Source organism: Drosophila arizonae, chromosome 2 (assembly GCF_054131065.1).
Source record: "Drosophila arizonae isolate 15081-1271.41 chromosome 2, UAZ_ARI_1.0, whole genome shotgun sequence".
Classification (NCBI taxonomy): domain Eukaryota; kingdom Metazoa; phylum Arthropoda; class Insecta; order Diptera; family Drosophilidae; genus Drosophila; species Drosophila arizonae.
The window spans coordinates 16944594-16971685 of NC_142922.1; the positions used below are offsets into that span (position 1 = coordinate 16944594).

General features: G+C 37.7%; 1 protein-coding gene across 2 annotated transcripts; it reads right to left on the minus strand.

Moving 5' to 3' along the window:
• Positions 1 to 359: 359 nt before the first annotated feature.
• Positions 360 to 26793, minus strand: LOC108609078 (organic cation transporter protein). Of its 2 annotated transcripts, none has more exons than XM_089464535.1 (5): positions 24877 to 26793; positions 3400 to 4358; positions 3151 to 3305; positions 2915 to 3083; positions 360 to 2702 (listed from the first exon to the last, which is right to left on the minus strand). In XM_089464535.1, exons 1-5 carry the CDS (start codon positions 25060 to 25062, stop codon positions 1712 to 1714), a joined length of 2460 nt encoding a protein of 819 aa, XP_089320661.1. In that variant the 5' UTR covers positions 25063 to 26793; the 3' UTR covers positions 360 to 1711. The 2 variants fall into 2 exon arrangements, with proteins under 2 accessions (XP_089320661.1, XP_017856254.1); XM_018000765.2 differs by lacking the exon at positions 24877 to 26793 and adding an exon at positions 20764 to 21910.
• Positions 26794 to 27092: the final 299 nt, after the last annotated feature.

Below are 27092 nucleotides of genomic sequence, written 5' to 3' on the forward strand. Positions count from 1 at the left end.
GAGCATAAACTAGTTTTGAAAAGTTCTGCTCAGGTGAGTTTATCCATTTAATACATTTGCTTACAGTATGAAAAATACTATAATATGGTTTTTATATTTTATCAAAAATAACTTTTAAATAAAATGGCTGAATAAGTTTTGATTTTAAACTTAACAGCTACTTTATTTAGTGCATCCAGTGAGTTTTAACAGAACAGCAACAGAATCATTTGAGCACAGCTGTTTTTTAACTTTATCGATAGGGTACACAGATATCGATATAAACAGATAGACTATTTCCCAACTATCATAAGAATGTAATCGCTTATTACATGCATGCGGGTATATCAGCGGCGCCAATTTTAAAAGTGAAAAATATGTAAATTTCGATGAGATTTTGGTATGATTTATTAAAAAAATATTTCTCTTTCCATGAATAACATTCCATATACTAACCATAATTATTTAACATTCAATTAGATTTCAGGCGAATTCATTTGCAAAAATATATATATGCTAATTTTCTTTATATAGTAATTAATTTAAGAAATTACTTAACAAAATTAAAACACTACTAAAGTAATTATATATATTAAAAAATTAGCTTCATTCTCTATGCTGCATTTGATAATACATAATGGTATTGAAGTAATTTAATTTGAATTTAATGTGTAGAATTATTATTGTTGTAGTTAATAAAGAATTAAATGTAAATACTTAATATATGTCTTTTCAAGTTATTCTCTCCAGGTGTTTGCAACACAATCACTTCAATGTGGAACAGCCCTAGGTTACTCAAAATGATATATAAATATAATTATATTTATATATTAACATCAGTTTGGTTGATATAAGTTTATAGGAAACAATGCTTTCTACTACATCGATAAGTAACTATATTGTTGGTTTTGAGACATATATAACATTATATTCATTGAGGATAAGTTATCTGGTTATTTTTAATACTGAGCTGCTCTCGGCATGTTCCACTTTTCATTAACTAACTAAGGTATTTATATTATATATGGCTATGCTCATGCTATTATATTTAGATCCATATTCAGGATCTTTTCGGTTTCAAACAGCAAACGTTTAATTACTCGATTTATCGAAAATATTATTTAAATTGCAAATTATACACATATACGTATGTATACTAGAAGTATACATGGAACTTAAACTTATTCAATCTATGAGTTTACCAGAGCATCTTTTCTTTTAATTGAAATGTTAGCTTTAAGCTTAAAAGATTCACTACTTAAAAAGTTATCTTTGACATCTAAGATAGTTATTATTGTTACATCGATTTCTTCTCATTTTTTGAGCATTATTTTTAGTTCGTTTTGTAAATTGTGCTCGATTTTTCGGTATAGTATAGGGCGAATAGCGCTTGAACTTTGCTTACAAATGTCAAAAAGTTGCATTTTTACGCGAATTATAAAGTTTTGATTCTAGATGAATCTAGATAGTAATATTTATACATATATACACGTATACGTATATATATATATATATATATATATATATATATATATATATATATATATATACATATATATAGCACAAAAGATTTGCTTATAGAGTATATCAAATTTTGTAGACTGTGTTCAATTGTATAATTCACAGCAAGTCCAAAGTCGTAAATCCAATACAAATATCTATTCCACATTGACTCTTGTACAATGCCAGCAATTCCCTAACCGTCAATCAGCCTATACAGTTGTATATTCAATCACATTGGTGGGACATCCTCGTGCATTTTTGTCGTCCAAATGCCGGGCATCAGCTGTGGTGGTAAATTCGACTGCGGTGTGGTCAATTTCCTAAACGTATTCGTAGAATAGATGGTATTGCTGGTATTGGAACTGGGCTCATAGCCTTTGTTGTCCAATCCATCGATGACAGTGAACTGTGCGGCCATGTTCTGGGCGCCCTGGGACACAGGTGAGGCAGGACGCGAGATGGGATGCGTGCGTGGACCACTGATCAAAGACATGCAGACGCCACCAATGACCGCTAGTGCCGTGTATGCAGTCTGTGGTATTAGCTGGCCAATCACAACGGTGGAGCCAATGAACGGAGCACCCAGTAGCCAAAATCGGGCCCAGCATATTGTCGAAAAGGCAGCTATCTTGCGTTTCTCAGGGCTCACTAGCTCCACGGTGCTGGTGGTCAGAATGGAAAGCGAAGTGGATATGGCCATCTTGGACACCATAGCCGTACACATGAGCATAGCAACGTTGGCATCTAGAGAAACGACGCCTGGCTTGGGCACTAGCCAACAGCACCACGCAAAACAACCAGCCACAATATTGAAGATTCCGGCCCAAAGCCATTTGCGTGTGGTGTTCATGATCAAATAGAGTCCAATGAATGTGCCAATCATCTCACTAAAGCCTGCCACAAAGGTGTTGATGAACAGATGGTCACGACTGAACGACCGTATGTTCAGCAGGCAGCCATAATAGACGCTGATGTATAGCGACCATGCCAGATGTACGCAGATCATGTGCCGCACTGCCCTCTCACCTTTCCAAATGGACCACCAGCCCGCTGGAGGCGGTGCATCCATGGCCGTTTGTGCCTGTAGCTCTAGCTGCTGGTCAATGTCGTGGGGCAAACTAAGGCGTGTGCCATTCATCTCGGCACACTCAAGCAAAATCTTTTTGGCATCCTGCACGCGACCGCGTTCTATCATCCAGCGCGGGGAATCGGGGATCCATCTGCAAATTTATTCAATAAAATTAGTCAGTTTCTTTTTTTTTTGGTTTGTATGAATACAATTATTTTCATCTCTACATTCTTACAGCGTTGCCACCTAGGCATAATATAAAATTTATTCTGCAGCAAGGCAAAAATTCGAGTTCGAATTCGAATTAGAGTTTGAAATAAAACTTTGATATAAATGTACGCTTTGTGGTTTATTAATACTTACTGCCAAAGGTAAATGAGTATTACTGTGGGCCAAGAGATGGCCATATAAAGATGAGACCAGCTGGACCAAAAGCTGGCCAATCCTGGTAACATCATAACTCCAATAGACCAGAATTGTTCAAACAGCGTTGACACATACGTGCGATATTTTCCACCAGTGATGTCCGCCACTGGGAAACAAACATTGTTTAAGCGTGTTATCGATAGTTGTGGTAGTGCTTTTGGATATGAACTTACTTATCATGCCGCCGGCGGTGTACATCTGTGCGCAGCAGACAGCGGAGAGACATCGGAAAAAGACATGAAGCTCATAGGAAGAGACATGACCAGTTAGATTTCCACAAAATATTTGTGTTATCATGCCGAAGAGCATTACACTGCGTGGACTAAAGCTGCAGTTCGCGAACAACAGACAGAGTGGGAGGGAAAGAGAAAGAGGAAGAGATTAGTTGGAATATCAATTCGGTGGCTTCCAATTGGACCTACTATTTTAAAAGATGATTGGCCAATATTCCGCCCGTGAGCACCCCGAACAAGTGGAAGAACTGCGTTACGGACACGAGTATATCGCGGGAGCAGACTAGATCGTATTGGGTGACAACCGAGTGGTAAGTGCTTTTATGCTGAAACTCCGTGCAGGGTATGACAGAGGCGTTGCGATGTAGTGGCTTCTCCCAGATGACCGGCTCCTTGGAGCGGTCCTCATAGTTATAGTAGTGATGAGCGTGCTGCTGGGCATCCTCGTACACATTACAAAAATCAATGGTGAACTCCTGATCTTCCTTCTCCTCCTTTTGGGGATGCGACACCTTGATCCATTCCGTCTGATTCTGGACGCCGATCTCAGGCGGCGGCTTGCAAAAGAATTCACCGTGGCGGGGTGCAGGCGCCGTGAAAATGATGCAAGCCATAAACCAGGAGGAGGGTATTTTGCACAGAAAGATTAAGAGTACTGTGCGCAGTTGCCACTTGCCCCAATGGCCGGTGATTTGGCCCACTGCATCCACTTTGCTTTGCATTTTGGTATTTGGCTTCGGTTGCTTGCCCTCGAGACGTTCGAAAGTGTCTTGCGGATAGAGCTCGAATTCTTGTGTGGGCTTATGATTTGGTGTTTGTCCGCCGAGCGGCGTGTAGAATACTTCCTCGTTGTTGTTGTTGTTGTTGTTGTTATTGTTGTTGGGCTCACAATTTTCAAAGGTGAGCGTGGATGTTAGTGAAGGTGACGGCGTGGGCGAAGGATTCGGCGAGGAATAGTTGGTCAGCGAGTTGACACTTAGGCACCTCTTGGACGCATTCGTAAGCGGTGATTCATTAACAACTGCGTTATACTGGCCACGGGATGGTGTTGCTGATATGTGCGGTTTAGTTACGTATATAGGTGTGTTACTCGGGGTTTTGAATGGCGTCGACTGGTCCTCCTTCAATGGTAGTAAGGGTGTCTCTGCCTGCAAATAAGGAAAGAGTTGACGAAAAAAGGGATTATTAATAAGTCATCTCGTCAATTAATGCTACTATAAAAGGAATATTAATAGTTTACGTTTATTGCAAGTTTTTCTTTAAAGTGGTATCGATGGCATTGTTTATATAATCAATACTTATGTAATAATATCTTAGTGCAGACGGTGTGTTAACACTGCCTCTTTAGTAAGGTAAATGTCAGACCACTTTCATTAGGGCTTGGTTGCTATGCAATTTGCGCACAATCCAATTAGAAGTCCAATTAGAGACCCAAAATTCACAGTTATCTCAAATGAGGCAAAACGCTCTGAGCATTTTGCGTAACCACAAAATTTAGCTTAAGTAAATCTAACATTAAACTTAAAAGTGAGAACAAATATTTCAGCCATTTTCCATATACGCTCACACACACTAATGCACACACACAATGGCCCAATCGCCATTCTAGATACTTTCGCTTGATTATCTCAAGTATTGGCCATCCTCGACACAAGTGCATTCACTGCGCCTCCTGCTTGGCAGCATTCCATTCGCCGCAGCATCTGCTGGGCTCTGAACTAACCACCATCAGCGCTCGTATCGGGAATCAGTTGCATAGCGACTTGGCTCTTATCAAATAATGAATACAAATTGCCTTAGTGCCGTCGTGCGGGTCTGGACATCCGCTTCATAGGTCCTAGCTCTATTTATAGCGCTATTGAGATAATTTAAAACGCAAACCCAGACAGAGCCAACTACACATCTAATCGGGACACACACCCACACCCACCCATCATTGGTTTGATTGCAATTCAGTTCAGGCGCATATTATAAGCTCCAAAGTTGCGCACCCCAACGTAGGAGCTACCGGCTGCCGACTGCCAACTGCCAACTGCTGACTGCCGGCAACCGGCAGCCGGCATGTCCTTGGCCGGCTCTGAATCAGGTCAATTTTGTGGGTCGCAGAATGCTGTACACTGCATGCGCTATGCTGGTATACTATGTACGGCATATAGCGTATAGAGTAGTACGGGCTATACGCTACGCTAAACTGTCTACCGTAGACAATACTATATACTGTATACTGTATACTATATATATTGCCGCACTACGCACACGCCCTGTGTCACATTCATTATATTACAACCGTTTTGTGGGCTTTGCCTTTCCTGTGCTGTTGCTCGCCGAGTTTGAGACAGGTCTGCCAGTTAAATACCTAATTACCTGTTTGCACTCAGCATTTATCCTTTAGCAGCAAAAGTTGCTACAAGACGGCCATAAATAATTAACTCATGAAACAGCAAAGACGATATTTTCTAATTTGATATCGTGTAAAAAAAATATATATATATTAAATAAAAAATATCTTCTCAGATGATTTTAGATATTTATATATATTAAATTTTAATAAAAATATTCATTAAATATATAATTTAATATATATATTTATATATTTTATATTTCTGCGTTAATTATATTTTTGGAATATTAATTCAGATATATATTTTTCTAGTTTTAAATTATATCATAAATTTTTTGGTATTTAGAGCATCAAAATGTATCATCTCACTTTTCATTTTATTAGCACAATTTGCAGGGTACATTTAGTTGCCATTAGTTCTCACACCTATTCGCATAACGCTTTTAATCATATTGCCATCTTTTGACCAACTTCTTCAATAAGAATCTTGTCGGCTAAGTTGAAAGTAGAAAACTTTTGGAGCTGGTAAAGTTTTTGCCACTTATTTTCGTTTTTGTCCTGGCAAAGTCTGTCCAGAAAGGACAACAACAAGCACAAGTGCCGGTCCTTTAAGTACCCAAGTGTCATCCTATACTTGTACATAGATATGTACTTATTTTGTATATATATGTATATGTATATGTATATGTATATGTATATGTATATATACGTATATATAGTAATATAGTTGGTTGGCAAATTCCCACAAGTGGGAGCTGCGCTCCTCCACTTTCTACTCCCGTCAACCAATTATAGTGCTGTGCTGCTGTAGGTTTCGTAAGCTGTTTGTAACAAACAGATGACTAAGATATATTTATATATAAGCTATATGCTTGACCAAGGTCACATCGATCAAAGTCTGTTCTGCATGTTTTTAAAGATATCGAGTTTGTTTAGGTGTGCTGCATATCGTTCTCATCTCTTTACTTTTGCATGAACTTCAAGCTGTGCCTATTTAGTACGAATACAGTAAGAGATTCAAGGTCATTCGGTTCAGAGTATCACTTAGTCGGACATTGCTAGCCATGGTTTTATTATTAGTTTCTTTTTATATTTTACTGTCTTTTTCTTTTTCTTTGTCATAATATTTTCTTTGTTACGTGAGTCAAAACAGTAAAATGTGTTTTCGTTTTTCATTTTCATTGTAGGCTAAGAAAGTCCCCATACAATCTATATAAATACAAATATTCTTGCATATATTCAGTCAAATGTAGTCATATGGTCGGATAGAATATTTGATATGATGAATATATGTTATTATAGAACACGTTTGAGGGAGTATCACAATGTGTATGTAATATGTATATATCATACATTTTATAAGAAGGATATATATTATATTAAGGAAATTTTTGCAATTCTATATCTCGCTTAAAATGTTTGCAGCTTGAAAACCAATTTGTGGTTCAGAAACTTTTAGTTTCATGATGACGATATGGAGTACATTCACATATGCATGTGTATGTGTAACACTTTTCTCGATGGCCTCAGCACAAGGCTGCACGAAAGTAAACCTTGAGCGGGGCTAAAGTTATTGTTAAGCTGCCGTTATGCATAATGCATGGCAAGTGCTTTGCCATATCAATTTCATGTATAAATTAAAGAGCTGCACACAAATAACAAAGGTGGAAATTCGATATTGTTTGGGCTTGGTTTGCCGTGAGCAAGTTTGATATTTGAGTTGCCTATAAATATGCAAGACTTTTGCCTAGCTGAGTGCTTCGATCTATTTATAGCACGAAATGTTCGACAATCAGTTAAGCAAATAAGTTGGTTCATTTAACGGGCGATTGTTCACTGCGATTGTTCGAATCGACTTATTGATATATTCGGCCTGCCACTTGTGCAAATAGTTTTGAAGGTTAATGCCAATTGACGGTACTCGTCGTTGTTGTTGTTGTTGTGGTTGTGGTTGTAGCAAGTCGTAAAAAACAAATAACTGCAAAAAAAATGAACCTTTTCTCGTAGCTGTTCTTATATGTGGTCACGTGACAGTTCAATAAACTTCTCCACCCAGTGGGAGCTGTTGAACCCAACCGAAACTCATTGCATAAGCGAAAAATGAACATTGCTCATACGCCCCGTGGCGCTATTCATAATTAGCTATGGCTCCCCAACTTCTAGGCGTCAACTGATTTGATGGGCGTGTTAGGCTGCTGGGCGTGGCTGTATACATTAACGCTCGCCTGCTGAAGGGTCATTAACATGCCAGCAACTGCCAGAAAAGGCGTTGCTACAAAATTGTTTGGCTCTAATTGTTTGACATCAAGAGCTGTATAAAATCATAATTGTGGCATTTTAATTGACAGATTTAATTTAAAGTTAGCCCGCTTGAGATTTTATGCTGAATTAAAATTACATTTACTTTACATCTCTTTTTTTGCGCTGCTCACAATACTTGGCTAGTTCTAAAGGCCAATTCCTTGTGCTTGACCATTCCAGATTTTCACGAGGCCTCTCTAGGCGCTTCTCATATAAAGTCTGCTCATATTATGTGAAGTGTTTACGATTTGTTTGCTATATATTTAGATTAGCAGTCAATAAAACCAATTCAGCAAATGCTTACTGGTAAAAATTCATTTCTTTTTATATTCTTGACTTTTTTTCTTTTCTGGCCTAAGCTGTTAATGCGAATGAAACTTTTGCTGCGTGTCTCAATTGAAGTTTTCAATTGATTCCCAGCTGAAATTTATGCCTGTCAGTGCGTATATTTCTTACGATTTTCGCATTTTAATAAGCGCAAAAACCAAATAATCCGAGCCATAAATAATTCATAAGCTGCCTGCCATCAGACTGACTAACGCAGCGGCGCATTCCTTGGCCCTCCAGTTCCTGGACGCTCTGCCAGTTGACTGATGGGACTCACACCTAAAAATCACGATTGAGTGCGCTTCACACTCGGCTCAGCTGGCTAAGGTGCTACGTTTATATACATTTATATATATATACATACTATAATAGCATGTACATACACTATAATAGCATATATAAAAGCATGTATATACATATTTTGTTTACTTAGTGGAATAACATTGGTTGCCCAACTATTGGGGCGTGTTCCTTTTGAAGTTTCAGTCTAACACTCGAACACCAGAGAGACTTACAGGAAATTGATTTTCTTCTTGTTTTGGTCTCTGGGGCCCTATTAAGTAGCATCTAATTTTATTAAGTACACGCCACATTGGCCATCGGAATGCCGCTTTGATGGCAAGGACATGTGCGATTTGACTGTTTATTACGACCGCTAGCTCAATTCAATAGGCGGCTCAAATCAAGAGCTTCCTTGTTTGCACTAAACAGGATGCGGCACAAACAGTAGTTCTTGGAATTCCGGGAGCCGTCTGGCTCGTATTGTGAAATGCAAGTTCAAGTTCATGAATTTTTTGTATTAGATGCGCAATGTAATAAGCTTATATAAATATTAATTGTAATGAATAAAATGAGATTACAAGGGCAGCATCAGAAGCGCCCTTAGAGATTGTTTACCCTCAATTTAGATCAATTTTGCTTACGCATTCGCATTGCACGCTAAATACTTGTATAAATATTACCTAAAAGTTGCCTCACCCATAAAAAAAAAAAAAAAAAACAAAACAAAAAAAACAAAAAGACAACTTGTTAATGTTGTGTGGGAGTCGCAGCTAATAAATACAACAAATTGCATTTAAACAAAGTTTTTAGCGCAGTTGAGGAAATTAATTAGCGCAGCGAATTTCCACGAATTCGTCGTTTGTTATTTTGATAGCAATTAATTCATACTATATACATATATATACATTGCATATACATATATGCATAAGTATATGTTCGCTTTCACAGCTAATTAATAACTTGCAACTCAGAGGGCACAGCAGCTCATTCAGGAAGAAAACGAGTTTGTTGTTGTCGCGTTTACCCAGGTAACGGTAGTCGACTGCTCTCTTGTCCGGGCTTATTTCTAAGCCATTATCCTGAGCTAATGATAAATTTATTGTCGAAAGCATGTGTCCTGGGCTCGTGCTTGTTGCTGTGCAAGTTTGCTCTCAAGACGACAGAGAGTGTGTGTGTGTGTGTGTGTGTGTATGCTCACCTGCTACAGTGTGTTGCTTTCTGCTGCCATCAACTATTATATATGCTGTTGACAACAATGGGCGCCAAAGTTAATTGGAGCAAAGCTGTAGCAGCTGAATGCCAAATGCAAAGAAATGGGCGTAACAAAACAAGCACGCCTTCACTTCCAACATCTCAGCTGCCCGCTCTCTCCTACCCACCTGTCCACGTGGCTCACCTGTCACTGTCATGTCATGTGAAAGCAGCAAGCTGTTGACATATTGAAACCAAAGCAACCTGACGAACTTATAGTCCCCTTGGCCAATCAAGCTGTGCGTGCAGAAGCCGTGTTCTGAGCGGATAATGTCTTTCATCTTCAAGGCAAACATTGGATTAATAGAGAGCTCTTGCAGCTTTGCAGACGAGGCTGGGCGTTTGGGAATTAGTCGATCAAAAGTCAATCGGAATTGTTTTTCAGTTGCCTGAATTTTGCTTATAACATAAATATAAACACTTTGCAGCTCAGTCAGTCAAAGAGCAATATCAATCAATCAATCAAGCATATCCTAAGAGTAAGTGGTAATACAGTAAACATTCTCTTGATCAATCAATCAATCAATCGTCAATTCACATGGGATAACAACTGTTGACTGGTTTGTCATTAATCATCAGTCCTAAAGACAAAGACATTTTAATCAATCAGCCATTCTAAGCATTCTGTTGAGTAATCAATCAATCAATCATCAATTCACATAGCATAAATGTCAACTGCTGACCGTTTATAACTTTAATCATTAATCTTCAGAGCCAAAGGCAAATAGTTTCCATTTCTCTGACATTTAGCGCTACTTTAATCAATCAGTCAATCAAGGCTCAATCTGCACATTGTCTGAGCCAAGCCATATCTTCAATGAAATGAAAGCGTAAATCTACCAAGTTCAATTACAATTAGTATTATGTCTCTATCAGGCAGTCAATTAGCCAGTCAGTCAACCATGAGCTGCCCATTCATTCACCTCAGCTTAAGTGTATTTGGTCAAATGTAAACAGTCACAAGTCGAACTATTGTTATTAATTAATGTTTATGCCATGGACTAGCCGCAATTTAACTATTTAGCCCACAGACACGAACATAATGCCGGCTAGACATCAAGCCAGACGCTGGTCACATTTAATATTTTTATACCCTGAACCCATTGAAAATGGGAAATCAGGGTATAATGGTTTTGTGAAAAGTATGTAACAGGCAGAAGGAATCATCGCAGACCCCATAAAGTATATATATTCTTGATCAGCACGACGAGCTGAGTCGATATAGCCCTGTCCGTCTGTCCGTCCGTCCGTCCGTCCGTCCGTCCGTATGAGCAAAAGAATCTCAGAAGATATAAGAGCTAGAGAGCTGAAATTTGGCATGCATACTCGTGTATACCATAGGCAGTACAAGTTTGCTTTATTTTTTCGATAACTCGTCCGATAACTTTTTTATCGAGAATAATCGAAAAATCGACTTGGTTTTTTCAGCATAATTTTAACACTTTTAGACCTGGAGACTTCATATTTGGGTTGTATATAAAGTTAGTGGATACAAAGATTTTGTAATTTGCAGATTTTGGATACCACGCCCCCTTCTCCCCCAATTTGTAAAAGTACTAGTACTAGTACTTTTCAAGTACTAGAGACTTGTGCTTTGGAATGTACACATATTTTAACCATATGATTACGCTCTGAAAGTTTCATTAAGATCGTATGTCTACAAAAGAAATTATTCAACAAATAAATTCTCATATTATTGCCCACATTGCAGCGCAGCCCAAGCGCAGTCGCTGCTAACTGCGCAGTCAGCAGAGCACGTGCTTATAAGTGCATGTGTATGTATGTGTGCATAAAAGAAGTCCAGACTGATTAGAATATCAGCTTGGAGGGTTCAGGGTATCTCCTAGTCGAGCAGTCTCGACTGGAGCCTTCTTACTTGTTTTATCGTAGCCTTTTGATAGCCCATTGAGTAAATAGCATGAATGCACTGGCCAAAGGAAGTGAATGGGCTATCAGTAATAAACAGGCTAAGAAGCAGGGGCAGGGGCAGGGGCAGGGGCAGGGGCAGGGGCAGGGGCAGGATCATGGGCAGGGGCAACTTCTGTATTATTGATAAATTTGAATTTATGGTAGATGGGTTTCTGTGTGTATATACATTTATGTGTGTGTGTGTGTGGGTGTGTGTTTTGTGGCACGTGCTGTGGCACATGTACGCAAATATGCCCTCGGTGTGGCAACGAACGAAACTTTGGCAGCCAGCAAAAGCCGTCAAAACAATTTGGCACAGCACTGCGTATACATAATATATGGTAAATTGTTATTAATATATGTATATGTGTATGTATGTGTATTTATTTATGCGTGTGGGTGCGTGCGTGAATCTGTATATAACGATTATTGCGATGGCATGTGCATAGTGTGCGTGAGCGTAAGTGTAAAAAGCAAAGTCTTATATATGCTTACTTAATAAATTTGTCTTTGCTGCGTCGCTCTCTGCGCTTCTCATATGTCCAGTTATTCAACTTTAAGACGTAGCTTAATAGAATGTTTAACAAAATGAATCGCTTATCTTGCGTCACATCTTTGCGCGTCTTACTCTTGAGATTGGAGTTTCTGTCAGTAGATACTATTAATATATACTCTAAAACAAATTCTACCATTGCGATTCTACGCACTTCGTATTTATTTAGAGCCCAAATGATTTGAACAAGTGTTTTCAATTTTATTTTTGACACGATTTCAAGAGCTGAACTTCACGCCAAATACAAACTTGGCCAACTTCAAGGTAATTATGAAAACATCATTATTCCGATTATTAGTACAGAGCACATGAAAGTGCGTCGTCAAATTCAATTTGAAAGCAATTTTTATGCGGCATCTGGAATGCCAAAGAGAAGCCATATTCAAAAGGAAACAAACGGAAGTGCTATAGATGGGACTGCTCGACTTGAAGATATCCTGAACCATGCAAAGTTAAATATATAAATACATTTCTTCAGCTCTAAAAGTATTCAAACGTATTATCGATTATTATTAAGTGGGATGGGTAATCAGAAAATAAAGCGTATGGTATACACATAACCTTTATGGTTTGAGCTCAGCTTCGTAAAACTATTATACCCTGATTTCCCACTTGGCATGGGTATAAACCGTAACACAGAAAAGGCGCAACATTTCGGGCACATTGCCGGCTCTGTGTACGCAATAAATATTGACCAAAAGAGGACAAAATTGGGAGGCTGTTCGATCTGGTGTTGAGAGGTTTCGATTGGGTTTCGGCAAACTCATTTATGTACACAGACAGCAAATGCGTTTAAATTGTCTTTTTTGTATCAATTTAATATTTCCTACGGCTTCAGCTGAAAGTGAACGCAGTTGGAATTTATAGCAAATGTGAGAGTAAATATAATTTACTTGACTCAAATAACTATGCATTTACAACTTCTGTATAGAAAAACCCCTTTAATCTGTTGATCGGGAATAATTGATGAATGCAGAGAGAAAAAAATTGAAATTGACTTTCACAGAACTGTACACAAATCCATACATATATATATATACATAAAAGATTTTCTTTCCTTTACCGTAAATAATCGATCAATTCTAAAGGCCGATTAAAATGTTTACCCCGTTTTGCTGTTAAATTCCAAATATTTTGCCCGAAATAGTTTAAGCACACGCTCACACATGTTGCCAAAGAAAGAGGAAGATAAACAAAAATAAGAGGAAAGTGAGAATATGTTGTATTCCCCTTGGTGGAATTTTTCGAGCTTCGAAGCATTTGCCTCAGCCAAACGGCTCACTCTGCCAGCCCTCACGAAATTGGGTAGGCTTTTCTCTGGCGCAAAGCCTCAGATTTTGATTATTTTGTTATTGTTGATTAGCGGCGCGTTGAGCAGGAAATCAGCAATTGGGAAAATGTGAAGGAGAAATGAAGGAAAATGAGTAAAAGGCACAATTTACAAGTCGAATGCGAATATTTTTTACTTCGTCTGCTTGGTAAACAACAGCATTTTGGCTACCTTATGCCGAGCCCTGAATGATTCATTTGACCTTGATATTGCCATAGATTGGCATTTCGTTTTATATAACGTTATTTTTTTCTCATTTATTGATGGCGAATATCGTATGCGCCACAAAGTAATCAACATTTCCATTAAGCTGATGACCAAATACCTAATTAATAACAAGTCGGACCAGGGTATATGGACCACTGTAATCTGTTGTGACCTTTAGATGGGCAAATGGAAGCTGTAACAGCTGCTGCTTTTCAATGGCAAGGTTTGTCTCCCTTTCAGAAGTACAACTAAGCCGCTTAAGGCACACACACATACACATACAACACATATGACACTCACACTCATGCATATTTTGTTATATATTATGCAACTGATTTTTCTGATGGCCAGCAGATGGTGCAGAACGTTGCGTGAGCCAACTCTTTTGATAAGCCATCGCAGTTTACAAAAATCCGGCCGCACGCAGCTTTTATGCCATTTAATACACCTCATTTGCATGTCATCTGCCCACCAATTGAAAGATTTCCCTGTGGCACAGGCCGCAGAATTATTGAAAGTCGACGGAAAAGAAGAAAATGGAGTATATACAAAAAGAAAAGAGAGAGAGAGAGAGAGAGAGAGAGAAAACACAAAAAGTTGGCTTGAAAAAAACATAAAAAGAATACAAAATGTTTCTCAATTTATTTGGCCTGAAACCTTTGGCTTGTGGGGCAAACATCTTGCCACGGAGTTATGCCCAGCATACAATGGAGGACAAAAGTATTTTGACAACGCATTGCAAAAACTTTAACCGCTTATTTCTGCGTGCTGAGAGAAGTTACGGTACCCATTATATTTTTTAGAGAGAGCAAACATATTAGGCTTTAAGTGACCATAATATTGCATTGATGACATGACTCATTATTTTTCTATAATTATTTGCATGGCGGATTATCATTATTTAGGTGGACAAAAGTATTTTGACATTCCCTTTCAAATTCATTTTCGGTAATTTGCTTGGATTCAAAAATACATATTTTTTCCTTTTAAGTTATTTTTGGTGTCCTCTTTAATAATAGCCATTATTTGATAATAGTTTTCGGTAACTTATGGGCAAACAACGTGATTAAGTGAAATCATTAAAAAATTAGTCGCAAACGAAGAATTGTGCAGGTATTTCCGTGGAAAACCTTACAGCCTTATAAAATGCACCTCTATGCGCTATTTACAACTAAATTAACAAAAAATAAAAAACTGATTCACTCAAACAAGAAGGTCAGATCGGAAAATTCATTCAAAAAAACCTGTAGAAGGTCGCATCATATTAACAAATCTTAAAGAAAATGTGCGCATTTTCATAAAAGTCATGTTGATTAAGCCCAAAAATAATCATAAATTATCAATAAGCAGAAATACTATTACAAGTCGGCGAAAGAAGGCAAATTTTTCTACGTTATAGATGTTCCAATACTCTTAATATCACTATAAAATAAACTAAAAAGGTATCGATTTGCTAAAACCTTCATAGGCAAGCCGCAATTCTTCTGGGGAAAAGTTTATGGATGGACGATAGTTCCTTTGGGTATCCTGGATTTAAAAAAAGCGATTTATAACAGGTTGCCAAAGAATATTCGCAAAAAAAGAGGCGTATGTACCCACGTGCTGAAGAATCGGTAATGCTCTGGGGGCTCGCATGTGTCAATAGCCTCTCCAATTTGATATTAATTAATGAAAAAATGAAGAGGGATAATTATTTACGTGTCCTGAATGACCACTCATCGAATTCCGGTTACCGGCTCATTGGAAAATCATGTATACTGCAGCAGGACAATGCTCCATGCCACAAGGTCCATATTTTAACTGAATTTTCTGGGAATATTGAAGTCAATACATATGATTGGCAATCTCAGCGCTCTGATCTCAATATTATAGAGAATGTGTAGGCTTACGCAAAAGTAAAACGTAGCTTAGACTTATCAAGAACGCCCAAGGAGACGGATTGCTGAGGTTTGAGGACCTTAGCAGGATTTTTCAATAGAAACATTACAAAATTTGGTTAGATCGATCCCTAGACGCTTGCAGATAGTAAAGGAGGGTTTAATTCTAATTAATATTTTAGTTACTATTACCATTGTTAAGTTTTTGTCTCACTTTATTTAATAAATATTAATGTCAAAATACTTTTGTCCACCCAAATAATGGCAATCTGCCATGCATATAATTATAGAAAAATAATGAGTTATGTTATCACTGCAATATTTTGGTCATTTATAGCTTTTTATGTTTGCTCTCTCTGAAAAATATAATGGGTACCGTTACCTCTCTCAGCACGCATAAATAAGCGGTTAAAGTTTTTGCAATGCGTTGTCAAAATACTTTTGTCCTCCATTGTATGTTTGCGTGGGCTTTTGGGCTCAAAAAAAGGAAAAAACTTAAAAAATTAAATAAAACAATTTCAGCACGCATTGCTTCAAGTGCCGAGCTTTAAATGCCATGTTTGAACCGACAGCAACAAAATACTTGCTGCAGTCTAAAGCAAATTGATTTTGTCTGTGGCCAATTATTAAAATTCAATTAGAATTTTGTTTACGCCACTTTAAAATTGGATTTTTTCTATTGAATTTCACAGAGAGGCACTTGCTGTCTCGTAAAGTGCATTAGCATAATTAATTTGTGGCTGGACGAACGGGCATAAAGTGTAGAAAATAAGTATAGTATATAACATATTGTCCTTAGTTTTTATAGCTCTCTCGTATGGCTGTGCAATGTTGCAGAGGACCAGACGCTGAAAAGTATGCAATATAACTTTTTATGGCATATTTCAATTAACTGCGCCGAGCTTCACTTGCATGTGTCACTCATAATATGCCCTCATGTCTGTCCGGCATTGTTCTGTCCGTGTCGTGAGCAGCTGAATTGCCATTTAATGCTCCTACTACCACTGAGCACAAATTGCTATTTATTGCGGGCTGCGAGCTCGCAGCACTTCCTCATTCGAACGAGCATCGCCTAAGTGGCAGCTTATTTCCTGCCATTAGTTATTTGTACAAGTGTCTTGTCTGGTGCATGAAACTCAGCCAGCTGCTTGTTTTATTTGCATTATGAGCACATTTATTTTCCCTGAGCAACAGGCAGCGATCTTATATATTAGTAAACGAGCTCTTGTATTTGCTATTAGAGCTACAAATCGGGATAAGCCACCTCACGTCTTCCATTCATAATTTGAATTCCATTTGCAATCGCGATACAAAGTAAACAGTTTGGAGCGCAAGGTGTCAGTGTTGGTAAACAATAAAAATTAGAGGCGAACAGCCAACAACAATGCTAGTTTATTGATAATGCACTCGACACATTGTGAAGCAACATCGCTGTTAACATGCATTACATATCGATAGTAAATTGTTGTGGGCAACGTTAATAAGCCCAGAGAGGAATAAGCAATCGATAAATAAATCAATGCTAATTTATCGTGAGCCCAAATTCTATGAAAGCATCAAATTAATTTGTTTTTTTTTTTGTTCCCTATGAAACTGTCAATTTTCCACTTGATTAGTTGCGTCAATTTGCTACTGATACACTAAATCAAAGCATAATTTATGCATTGCCTCTTATCATACATACAAATTGGTTTCAGTTTCTTTTGTCAGGCCTAATTTAGCTTGGCCCAGGCTCAGTGATTAAAGTTTCAAGTGCGTGGCTCAAGCAGTCGGAAAATGTTGCTGATTAAAGCGAAGGAAAGGAGGAAGCAAAAATGCGTAGCTTGTTATTAAATTTTGGGAAAAGCTGAGTGGAAACACATATACGAAACAAGGCACACCCATTGAAAGTCGCTCTACTTAACCCTTAAGTTGAACTTCAAAGTGTTTTAGGGCCTACGCCTGATTAAAGCTGAAATGCTCGGAATGCCAGTATAAAGAGGCCCAGTCTCCATATTTACTGCAACCACTAAACAAATAATTAAAGTTCCCTTGACCTCAGTGGTCTTGAGTTCAATGCACCAATGCCTGGTCCCAACTGTCCACAGCAGTAAATAAGTAAATTTGAAAGTTGCTTGAAAAGTAATTAAAAGTCTTTCTCCTTAAACACCTCAGCATTAGACTTTGCGATAATTATTAAACAGTCTTCAAATCTAAGCTCTACCATTTTTAGTTACAACTTTTGCATAACTTTTTGCGATTTTGCTTTGACCTAACCCAAAAGGCGGGTGCGCAAACATTTCCAGGTTGACGTCCCTGTCACTTGGGCGTTTTGTTTTATTTTTTTGCCATCTCTTTTCGTTTTGGGTGCGGGAACAATAAAAGTTTTGTTTGTATCATAAAAGCGTCCCTTTTTGCTTAGATTTGTTGCCTCTATCTTTATGGCAAGGGGAGTGAGAATGAAAAACACACATACATATATATATATATATATGTGTATGAGTGTGTGAGTGCGAGTTTGCGTGTGCGTCCCTTTTATGGCATACTTTCGCATAACATTTTTGGGACAGCCTCAGTGCGTAAAAGTGTACCGAATGCGCAATTAGCATAACAAATGCTCCGAAAGCAAAAATTTCCACCCAAATCCCATATGCAACACTTTCTCCTGTCTTCGTCTTATTGTTATTCCGTTTCTGGCTACATACATACATGTGTAACTGTGCCCATTCCAATTTAATTTCATAATTTCGAAATGCTTAGACATAAGTGGGCTCATCTTGTTAGCGGACAATCAGGCTGCTTGCTTTCTTTATTCTTATAGGGAGGGATATATGCACATCAAGTTAATGTATAGACAGATTAACAAATGCCTGGCCATAAAAACATCTTTACAAATTGTTTCCTTTATGAACATTTTGCAGAGGCTCTGCTATTTTATGAGCTTAGACGGTAGGCGTGTAAACCTCTTATGAAACATGAAAGCGAATGCGCGCTTAAATTAAGGCAGCTTTTAAGTATTAAAACCAATTTGAATTTAAAACGAAACCTCACACATGTCCGATTAGGAGATACCTGGAAAATTTATCCTTCAAGTTTTATTTCAATAATATCTAATATCTTTAAAGGACGAAGGCAAGGAGAATACTTATTCATATGTTATGAAAAAAAAAAATAAAGATAACGATTATCGAGAAAAGTTTTGATCAGTTTCAAACTAACTTGTGCTGGGATTGCGTAGGATCTCTACGTGTTAAATTGCAAGTTTACTCCACTTGTCAGCCTCAACTTAAATTTCTGCGCACATCTGTTTCAATGTGCCAAGAATATTCAATTTGATGAATTCACAAACTATGTTCATGACATGCCTGATATATGTATGTACATGTATATACAAGTATATTTCCTTATATTTTGTATATTTAAATATATGAAGTCGTGTGCCAATTTAATTTGCATATGGCTCGAGCTTTTCCTCTGGTACTCGATTGCGTGCTCTCTCTTAAAGTGGAAAAGAGTTGAACAGTTGAAAAATACAATTTGCATATCCCTGGGAATTTGTTTTTTAAATTAATTTAATGTTATAGCTTATAGCGTGTGCTGCGATGCCCGTGAAAGTTAGAGCTTCACGCACATTTCTAATGAGTTGGCCAACAAACGGGCCGTGACTTGTCGCCCACCCCTAGCTGTAGCGGCCCCTCCCACAGGTAGATACCTGGCCCAAGTAGAATTACCTGTGCGATTTTATCAGCTGTTGGCGCGGCACGTGTTTTTCCCCAGTTGCCTCCGAAAGCAAGAGCTATGCAAATATTTTGCATGCGGCCTACGTCACAATACTTAATTAGAGAGCTAATCTCGAAGCGAAGTGAAGTCGCAATTAAATATACACTGTAGTTGTTGGGAAAACGGGTGTATCTAGAGCTACTAAACTGTGCAACAGGCAAATCAATAAATTGTTATTAAAGAAAATGTTTCTGCTCATAAACAATAAATCAATCAACTCAATAAACCAAGTTATCAGAGTCAAGGCAAATCTAATTTGGCATTCAGAAGAGGAGTATTGTATTTAGCCAACCTTTCAATGTCATCTTAAATTTTAAGAATTATAAAGCATATATGCATAGTTCATATTGAGTTTTAGAGTATTTCCTAGTCTTGTAGAGCCCAGGCTTTTCATTTTCATTTTTCGCTGATGTCATCTAAAGTTAAATAATTTTAATTAAGAACTCAAAGCAGCTGCGTTGTCCTGTGAAATGCTGTGGGAAGCGAAGGTATTTCGTATTGGCAGTAGCGCAAACAAAAGTATATATATATGAGAAAACAACAATTTATTTCTTTAGATGTCAGCAATAGATATCCTTGCCCAATATGACAACAAACAACGTCGCAGCACACACGCGTGATTCCGCAGTTATTTCTTTATGAGAGTGTAGAGCAGACACCATTTGAATTTATTGCCGGGGTCAGCTTTATAAACATTGCCCAAAAAATGTCACAGTTGTGCGATTTTTCACGGCGCAACGCGTCTCATTAAAGTTAATTTGTCCGGGCAGGTTTTCCGTAAGGCACTAAGGCACGGCAATCCGCATATGTCGTGCATATAATTTCATGAATTATTTAACAAGATTTGATTGACTGTGAACTGTCATGCAGGCATAAAACGCAACCAACTTAGTTTTAGCTAAAAACAATTGACTAGCAGATACCCTGTAATAATAGATTATGTGTAAGATATATGTTCCTTGATTCCATTAACCAATTCCTAATATGCATATATTAAAAGCTGACTTGCTGGCCCAGTCTTTCAAACTCTATGTGAATGTAATACTATTTATTTAAAAAAGTAAATCTGCTATCCCTATTTTAAATTTCATTCATCAAATGCATAAACAACTCCTTATCAGCTTTTCTAAACGGCTTAGCTCATAAACCCACATTCATAAAGCTTATCCCCTAAAACATGCTTGAGCATGCACTCCCAAGCTTAAAGCTAGCTTCGACCTGTGGCGGGGGCGCCAGAGCTTCATAATCTAATCTTTGGCTGTGTGAGCAGCGCACGTCAACTTTGCTCCAACCACACAAGTTGTCTTGTTGGCTGTCCTTAAATTATGATTCTATACATACATATTTGTATGTACATATATACCCAGAGAGACAGAGAGGGTTGATATAAACGTAATATTTAGTTAAAGCCAAATACCGTGCTTTCATCTTCATCATCGTCGTCGTCATCATCTTCATCGTCCTCATCGTCCCCGCTACCATCACCATCTCCATCATCATCGGCATCGGTAGCTGCATTTTTTTTCTCATCGCTGCGCGTAGCTGACGCTGTCGAATTTTCGCTGCTGCCGATGCCACTGGATGCGCCGTTGCCTATGCCGCCGCCATTGGAGTTGTTGCTGTTGCTGTTGCTGTTGCTGCTGCTGTTGCTATTGCTGTTGCTGTTGCAGTTGCTGTTGCTGTTGTTGTTGCAGTTGGCGGTGGTCATGTTGTCAAGCAGGCCTTGACCCTGACCATTGGCAACTTGGCTTCTGTTGCTGCCGCTGCCAGCGCTCTTCAAGTTTGTGGGCATTGTGAAAGGCGGCCGGCAATCGGAAGCGCGCCTTTTACCTCGTTAAATTGTGAATTAATAGCGGCATTGGCACCAAACGGCGGCACTTTGATTTTGGCAACACTGACACTCAAGCACACACGCACAACCCCAACACACGCCCACTCGCACACACGCACACACCCAAAATGTGGTCACAGCTGCGCCTTGATGCTATAAAAAGTTTACGTTCTTTCGAGTTGACTGTTGATTTCTCCGTTTTGCATAACAAGTGCTCGTGGCTCTTGGCGAAGTTATTTTAAGGCAATTTATTGCAATTTGATTGTTTTTGAAACGATTCACTTAATTCAAATTGAACGTTATGTCTCTGCTGCTGGACAGCGCTGCGTATGCGCAATATTTCAACTTATTAGGTTAACGCCGCATGAATGAATTTATTCGGGTTTTCATTTTTTTTTTTTTCATTTTCATGGGAATAATAGCAACAGATTTATTTGTTATTCTTAATTAAAGTATTTAAACAGGTTGTTGTTGCAATATTTTCATGATGATTTTCCCATTTTGAAACCGGTTCGAAATGTTTTGAATTTTCTTTATTTTATTTTGATTTCCCTGAATTTAGGCCAGTTCTTTTTGGAGTGATGGCGCCTAAGTTTAGGTGGTAATAAAAAGTCTTTGGACATTTTGCCGTCCGTTCGCCAAAATCGTCGATTCGTACTGCAGCTCGGCCTACGCGCAACTGAACTAACGAAATGCGGCTAAAAGCTCAACGCGACGCAGTACGCTTCGGCTTCGGCTTTCCCTTGCAGTTTTCCCGAGCCCTTGGCGCGTTTGCGAAAGCTTTTCCCCACCCTCGTTCAGGCACTGCTTGACTTTCTTGGCTCCATTCATGACCAAGGTTTCAATTTCACCCCGAAGCTCTGCCAGCTGCTTTTCACTTTCCGTGCTGTCCTGCCGCCCACCCGAAATGGAAGTTTAAAGCTTTTGAAGTTGCCTGAAGATACAAATTCAAGGTCTTCTCCCTTACTGGCATTGTACAGTTTCTGTTCACTTGCAATTGCCATATATAAATGGCAATATTTGAAAACTAACTGTTGACAAATTATTTACATTGATTCGATTAAATGCAAATTGCGTTTCGTGTTGCCCTACAATTTCTATCTATTATGAGCACGAAATAAAAAGATAAAACCCTCAAGCACCGTTCAGCTGGGAATAAAACGATTTGCCAAACAGTTTGCAAATAGCCCAGCCTAAAGCCAAGCGAACGGATACCAGTTAACGTACGTGTCACTGCGTGCCTTGCGTGGACTCAAATAGGATCTCGAATAGGCAAAGAAACTTAAACTCCTACTACTATATGCTGTAACCCGTACCGGGTACCCCGTACCATGTACGCAAAACTTATGCTATATAGAAGCATAAGGTAAAGTATTTAAACTCAGCTCATTTGATTAGTTGGGGAATGTTTAATCAATGAAGCTCCAGCAGCGCAATCACTGCCGATTTACTAAGTCGGCAATTCGTGAGTTTCGAAGTGTAACCTAGGCTAAAGTAGGAACAAGCTGAAGGAAAAATTATTTGAATTAATAAAAATAATAATTAATAACCAATTCAGCTTGGCTCGCATTGAAAGCTTTTACTCTTAGCCTTGGCAATGGCCTTCAGGCGGTCAAGAAACGAAGCGGCAGCTGCCCGAAGGCCCACTCCACAAGTCAATGAATTTAAATGATAACGACTTGATAATAGAAATAGTTTAGACAGACATTTAAGATTTTATCTAAAATTGTGAAATATAAAATTAAATGACATGCGTTTGCTAAAAATAATTAGAGCAGAGAAATAAAAAAGCAGATGTATCATATACATTTTTAAATTAATAAATAACCAAAAGTTGTTTATAAATGAAGTATGTATACACCCATATCAAATTCATTTTATATTTCATTTCTTTTTTAGGTTTTAATAAACTGGGCTTTCAGTTATCAAACGAGGTTCAAGCTCAATTCACAAGAATTTGTAAGCGAACTTTATATGCATACTATACATACGAATATTTTTCTTTCTATCTTTTCCTTTCCATGGAAATTAATAAATAAACGAACCCGTTTAGTAGTATACTCGTGTATTTATTAAAAAACTTCAATTCGAAGTATATTTTCCTCGAATTTGAATTTTAATATTTCATTTTCAATGTTCAACAAACTCAATCAAATTCTTGTTCGTCCCACAAATAATAATTAATGTTGTATTAACTTATCTCATTCTTATTTATTTTTGCTGAGCGTTTTTTCATGTATTCCAATTTATATTTGGATTCCAACTTTTCTTTATTTGTTTTTATTTATTTATTTTTAATTTACTTCCTGATCAAATTTTTTGTTCCAAGTTAAAACAAATCAACGAATACAACAACAAACAAAATGTTTCATTGTTGTTCTTGACTTTTTTTTGGGCGAGCATATAAAAACAAGTTGCCTATGCCACGTGCTGCACGCAAATTAGATTACACATTACGTATACGCCACGTGACCCGCAATTTCTTTGCGCCAAATGTAAACATTTATTGTTTTCTCAGCATATGCAAAAGAAAGAATCGTATGAAACATTTTCTTTACACCAATTTCCTAAGTTTAAGTCTTGCCACGTGTTGCTCCATGCAAATGGCTTATCGCCAATTAGAGAGAAAATTACCAGCGTATCACTTGTTCCATGCCAGTTATTATCCTTGAGCTGAGTTCACTCTGTCATTTGCCTGACATTGGCAAAGAGAACTCTACTCAAGTTAAATCCTTGAGCTTAGCTATAAACTTGTAACTTGACTTGCAGTCAAGACAAATTGCAGCAGGTAATTCACATTAATGCCTTGAATGCAAGACTTTGGGCAAGAAATATCTTGCAATACCATGCAATAGCATGGCAAAGAGAGAATTCTGAGAATTAACTAAATCTATGTGTGTTTATGAATATATATGTATATGTAGTCATTTTCAAGCTGCTGCAGGACAGGTTTGCCTTGTGACTTCCGATTATATTTTCACAAAGCAACGCAACTCTCAGGCAACACTTAGATTTATTTAATAAGGCAGCAAACGCTTGAGTCGTGGGTTGAAGCAAAGACATGAGCTATGCATATCGAAACTCAAGCAAAATACTCGAATGCCAAAAATTACTTGTCAAACTGATAATTAATTTATTGCACATATTCACTTCACCCCAATTATATATATATATTGACTAATATTGACTAAACTTACATTTATCTTTATATTACTAACTAAATTGACGGCAATTATGGAAATTCGGTGAGCTTAGTTGCTGGACTATTTTTCCCTAGAAACCTAAACTAAGACCAGTCAAGCTGTAATTTTAGTTATATAGCTTTTAATCTATAGTTAAATAATTAACACTATTAGTGAGGGCAGTTAAAACAGTTTAAGTCGAAATAAAAAATCAAACTTAAACTAATTCTAGAATAAACTATCTAAGTTCTAATTAGGCCTTAAACACTTCAGGTTCACATTGAACTGTTGCCTGTTCGCCGTTTACAGCGCTGGGTTCAACAGCCTTTGACCTGGCATATTAACTGAATAATTAAATCCATATTGCAATAATTTTTTGTGGGCTAAAATGATTCGAGTTGAGTTCAGGTGAGTTGAGTGGAGCGGGTTCTCAGGAGCGGGCAATTAAATTGTTACCGAACGTCGCTGCGTAGCTTAACGTCATTATTATTATCTAAAACTGAATCGAACGAATCACCTGCACTTTGAGCATCACAATCTTGATTTCGACTCTATCGCGAGGCGAGCAGCTGGCGTGCGCCTCCTCCAGGGGCGGGGCCTGAGCGTCCAGCTGTGAGAACTGTTTGTTGTTGGGTTCTGTGGCCGCTGCACTGACAGCATTGCTGCCATTGATGAGGCTGGCATCGGGATGTATGAAGCTCATGATGAGCTTTTATTTTGCATTGATTGCAATAATAAATAACTTTGAATATTCAACAAATATTCACAATGGTTGTGTAATTTCTCTTTTCGCTTTTTTTTCAATTGACTTTTTTACGGTTTGTTTGTTTTTTTTTTTTGTTGCACTTTATGTAATCACAGGCATTTTGGTGTTTTTTATATCGCACACATTGAGCTGCAGCACCGCAGCTCTGCCAAGTGAATTTGTTTCAATTATTAGAAATGAATTAGATGAGCAACAGTTGTAATCACAGCACAGACGAATCGCTGCGCTCGCACTGAGGTTGAGGTAAGGGCCGAACAGCGAGCAATTCTTGGCTGCTTTTTTAATTTTGTTGGATTTGCCTCTTCATCTTCTTATTTTATTTTAATTTTTTTTTTTTTTTTTCGTTTGTCGAGTGGCAAAGTGTTTGTGTCTCGAGTTCCGCTAGTGCCGCTCAAAAGGAAGCAAGAGCAACGGCACTTGTCTCCGATGGTATTTATAGCAGGCCCCCAATAGCAGCAGAAGCAAGCAAGATCAACGCCAACAAGCATCACAAATCTTTCTGCATGCTGCACTCGGCAACCGCTTCCGTCTGGTGGCTCAAAGTCAAGTTCAAGTTTACTTAGCCACAAGCACAGAGCGGACGACAGCATGACCGCGTGTAGAGGGAGACAGCAAGGAGGCAGGAGGCGGGCGATAGCCGGGAGAGAGTGTATTGGCCAATTCATGACGTTCTGTTGTAGTTGATTTAGTTTCTGCCAAAACTACTAACACACACAACCACACGCACACAAGCGACTCACACAATTTACGTCTACACAATGCTTGCCAAAAACACAAAAAAAAAAAAAAAAAAAAAAACAAGGGCGACTCGCCGACAAATGAATACCTTTTGCACACAAATGTCTCACATGTGATATATATTAATATTTACTTAAGAGTTAACAAGATTTTATACAAACAAGCTGTTACATTTTATATAGTCAGAAGTTAGAGGAGAGAGACCCATATTCCAGAAATTTTGCATGCAAAAGGACTTAATTTTATTTTTATTCAGTTTTAGTCAGATATAGGAAATACATATTTAAGGCACCACATGCTCGTTTAGTTTAATAGACTTGTCGTACCCAATGCATACACTGCTTATAAAAACGCTCATACGCCCTGTCAGCCAGCAATATGTTTAATTCGCCTCTTTCTCTCTTTCATTTCGTTTCAGTTCGTTTCGTTTGCTTAAGTGTTCGCTTGTTTTGTTATTTGTTGTTGTTCTTGCTGTTGATTTTTCCTTTTCAGTGTTGCTTTCGTTCAAGTGTCAGCTTGTATATTTGTTTAGTCTTGCTCGACAAGCATTTATTTATTTTCATTCTTTTAAATGTTTTTTTGTTTATTTTTTTGTTTTTGTTTTGGTTTTTTTTTTTTTTTTTTAATTCTAATTTTCGTTTTTTGACTTTAACAATTATCACAGGCAGTAGCAGCAGCTGTCATAAGTCAAAGCTTTATCGAGAATCGGTAATAGATACACATACACATATTTCTATTATTTATTTATCTCTATGTTTATGAGCCTAACACGCTGTCAGGCACATGTGTTACACATTTGTTTGCCAAAAGAGTTAGCTTCATTCAAAGCTTAATTTGCCACCTGTCTCAAATTGAAGAAAGTTTCAGGATGTTATAGAGAGACAGACAGCTGTAGTATTATTATTATTTATAATCATTCTAATTATTTGTTTATTTATCAAATAAACAAGATTTGCTTGCTTTTTTTTGTTAATTAGATAGATAAGTTTAATTTATATTTTGTATCATAAATTTATGATTTTCCCTATAAACTCTGCTCTGCTCTTGTTCTGATAATTAATATCTCAGTTTAAGGTATTAAGTGAACTTTTAAATGTTTGTTGATTCTTGTGCTGTAAATTAGTTATTTAAATAGAGTTTGTCAATATAATATTATGCAATATTATTCAATCGATTATCTAACGAGTTCAACTTTCAAAATGTGACAGCTGTTGCACTGAATTTCCCAC

Bases quoted from the DNA above. Each gene is read 5' to 3' on its own strand.
- LOC108609078 (XM_018000765.2), bottom strand. From the start codon at position 21,138: ATGCCCACAAACTTGAAGAGCGCTGGCAGCGGCAGCAACAGAAGCCAA. The intron at 3,306-3,399 runs GTAGGTCCAATT...CGCGAACTGCAG, and splicing joins GCCAATCATCTTTTAAAATA to CTTTAGTCCACGCAGTGTAA. The intron at 2,703-2,914 runs GTAAGTATTAAT...ATAAATTTGCAG, and splicing joins ATACTCATTTACCTTTGGCA to ATGGATCCCCGATTCCCCGC.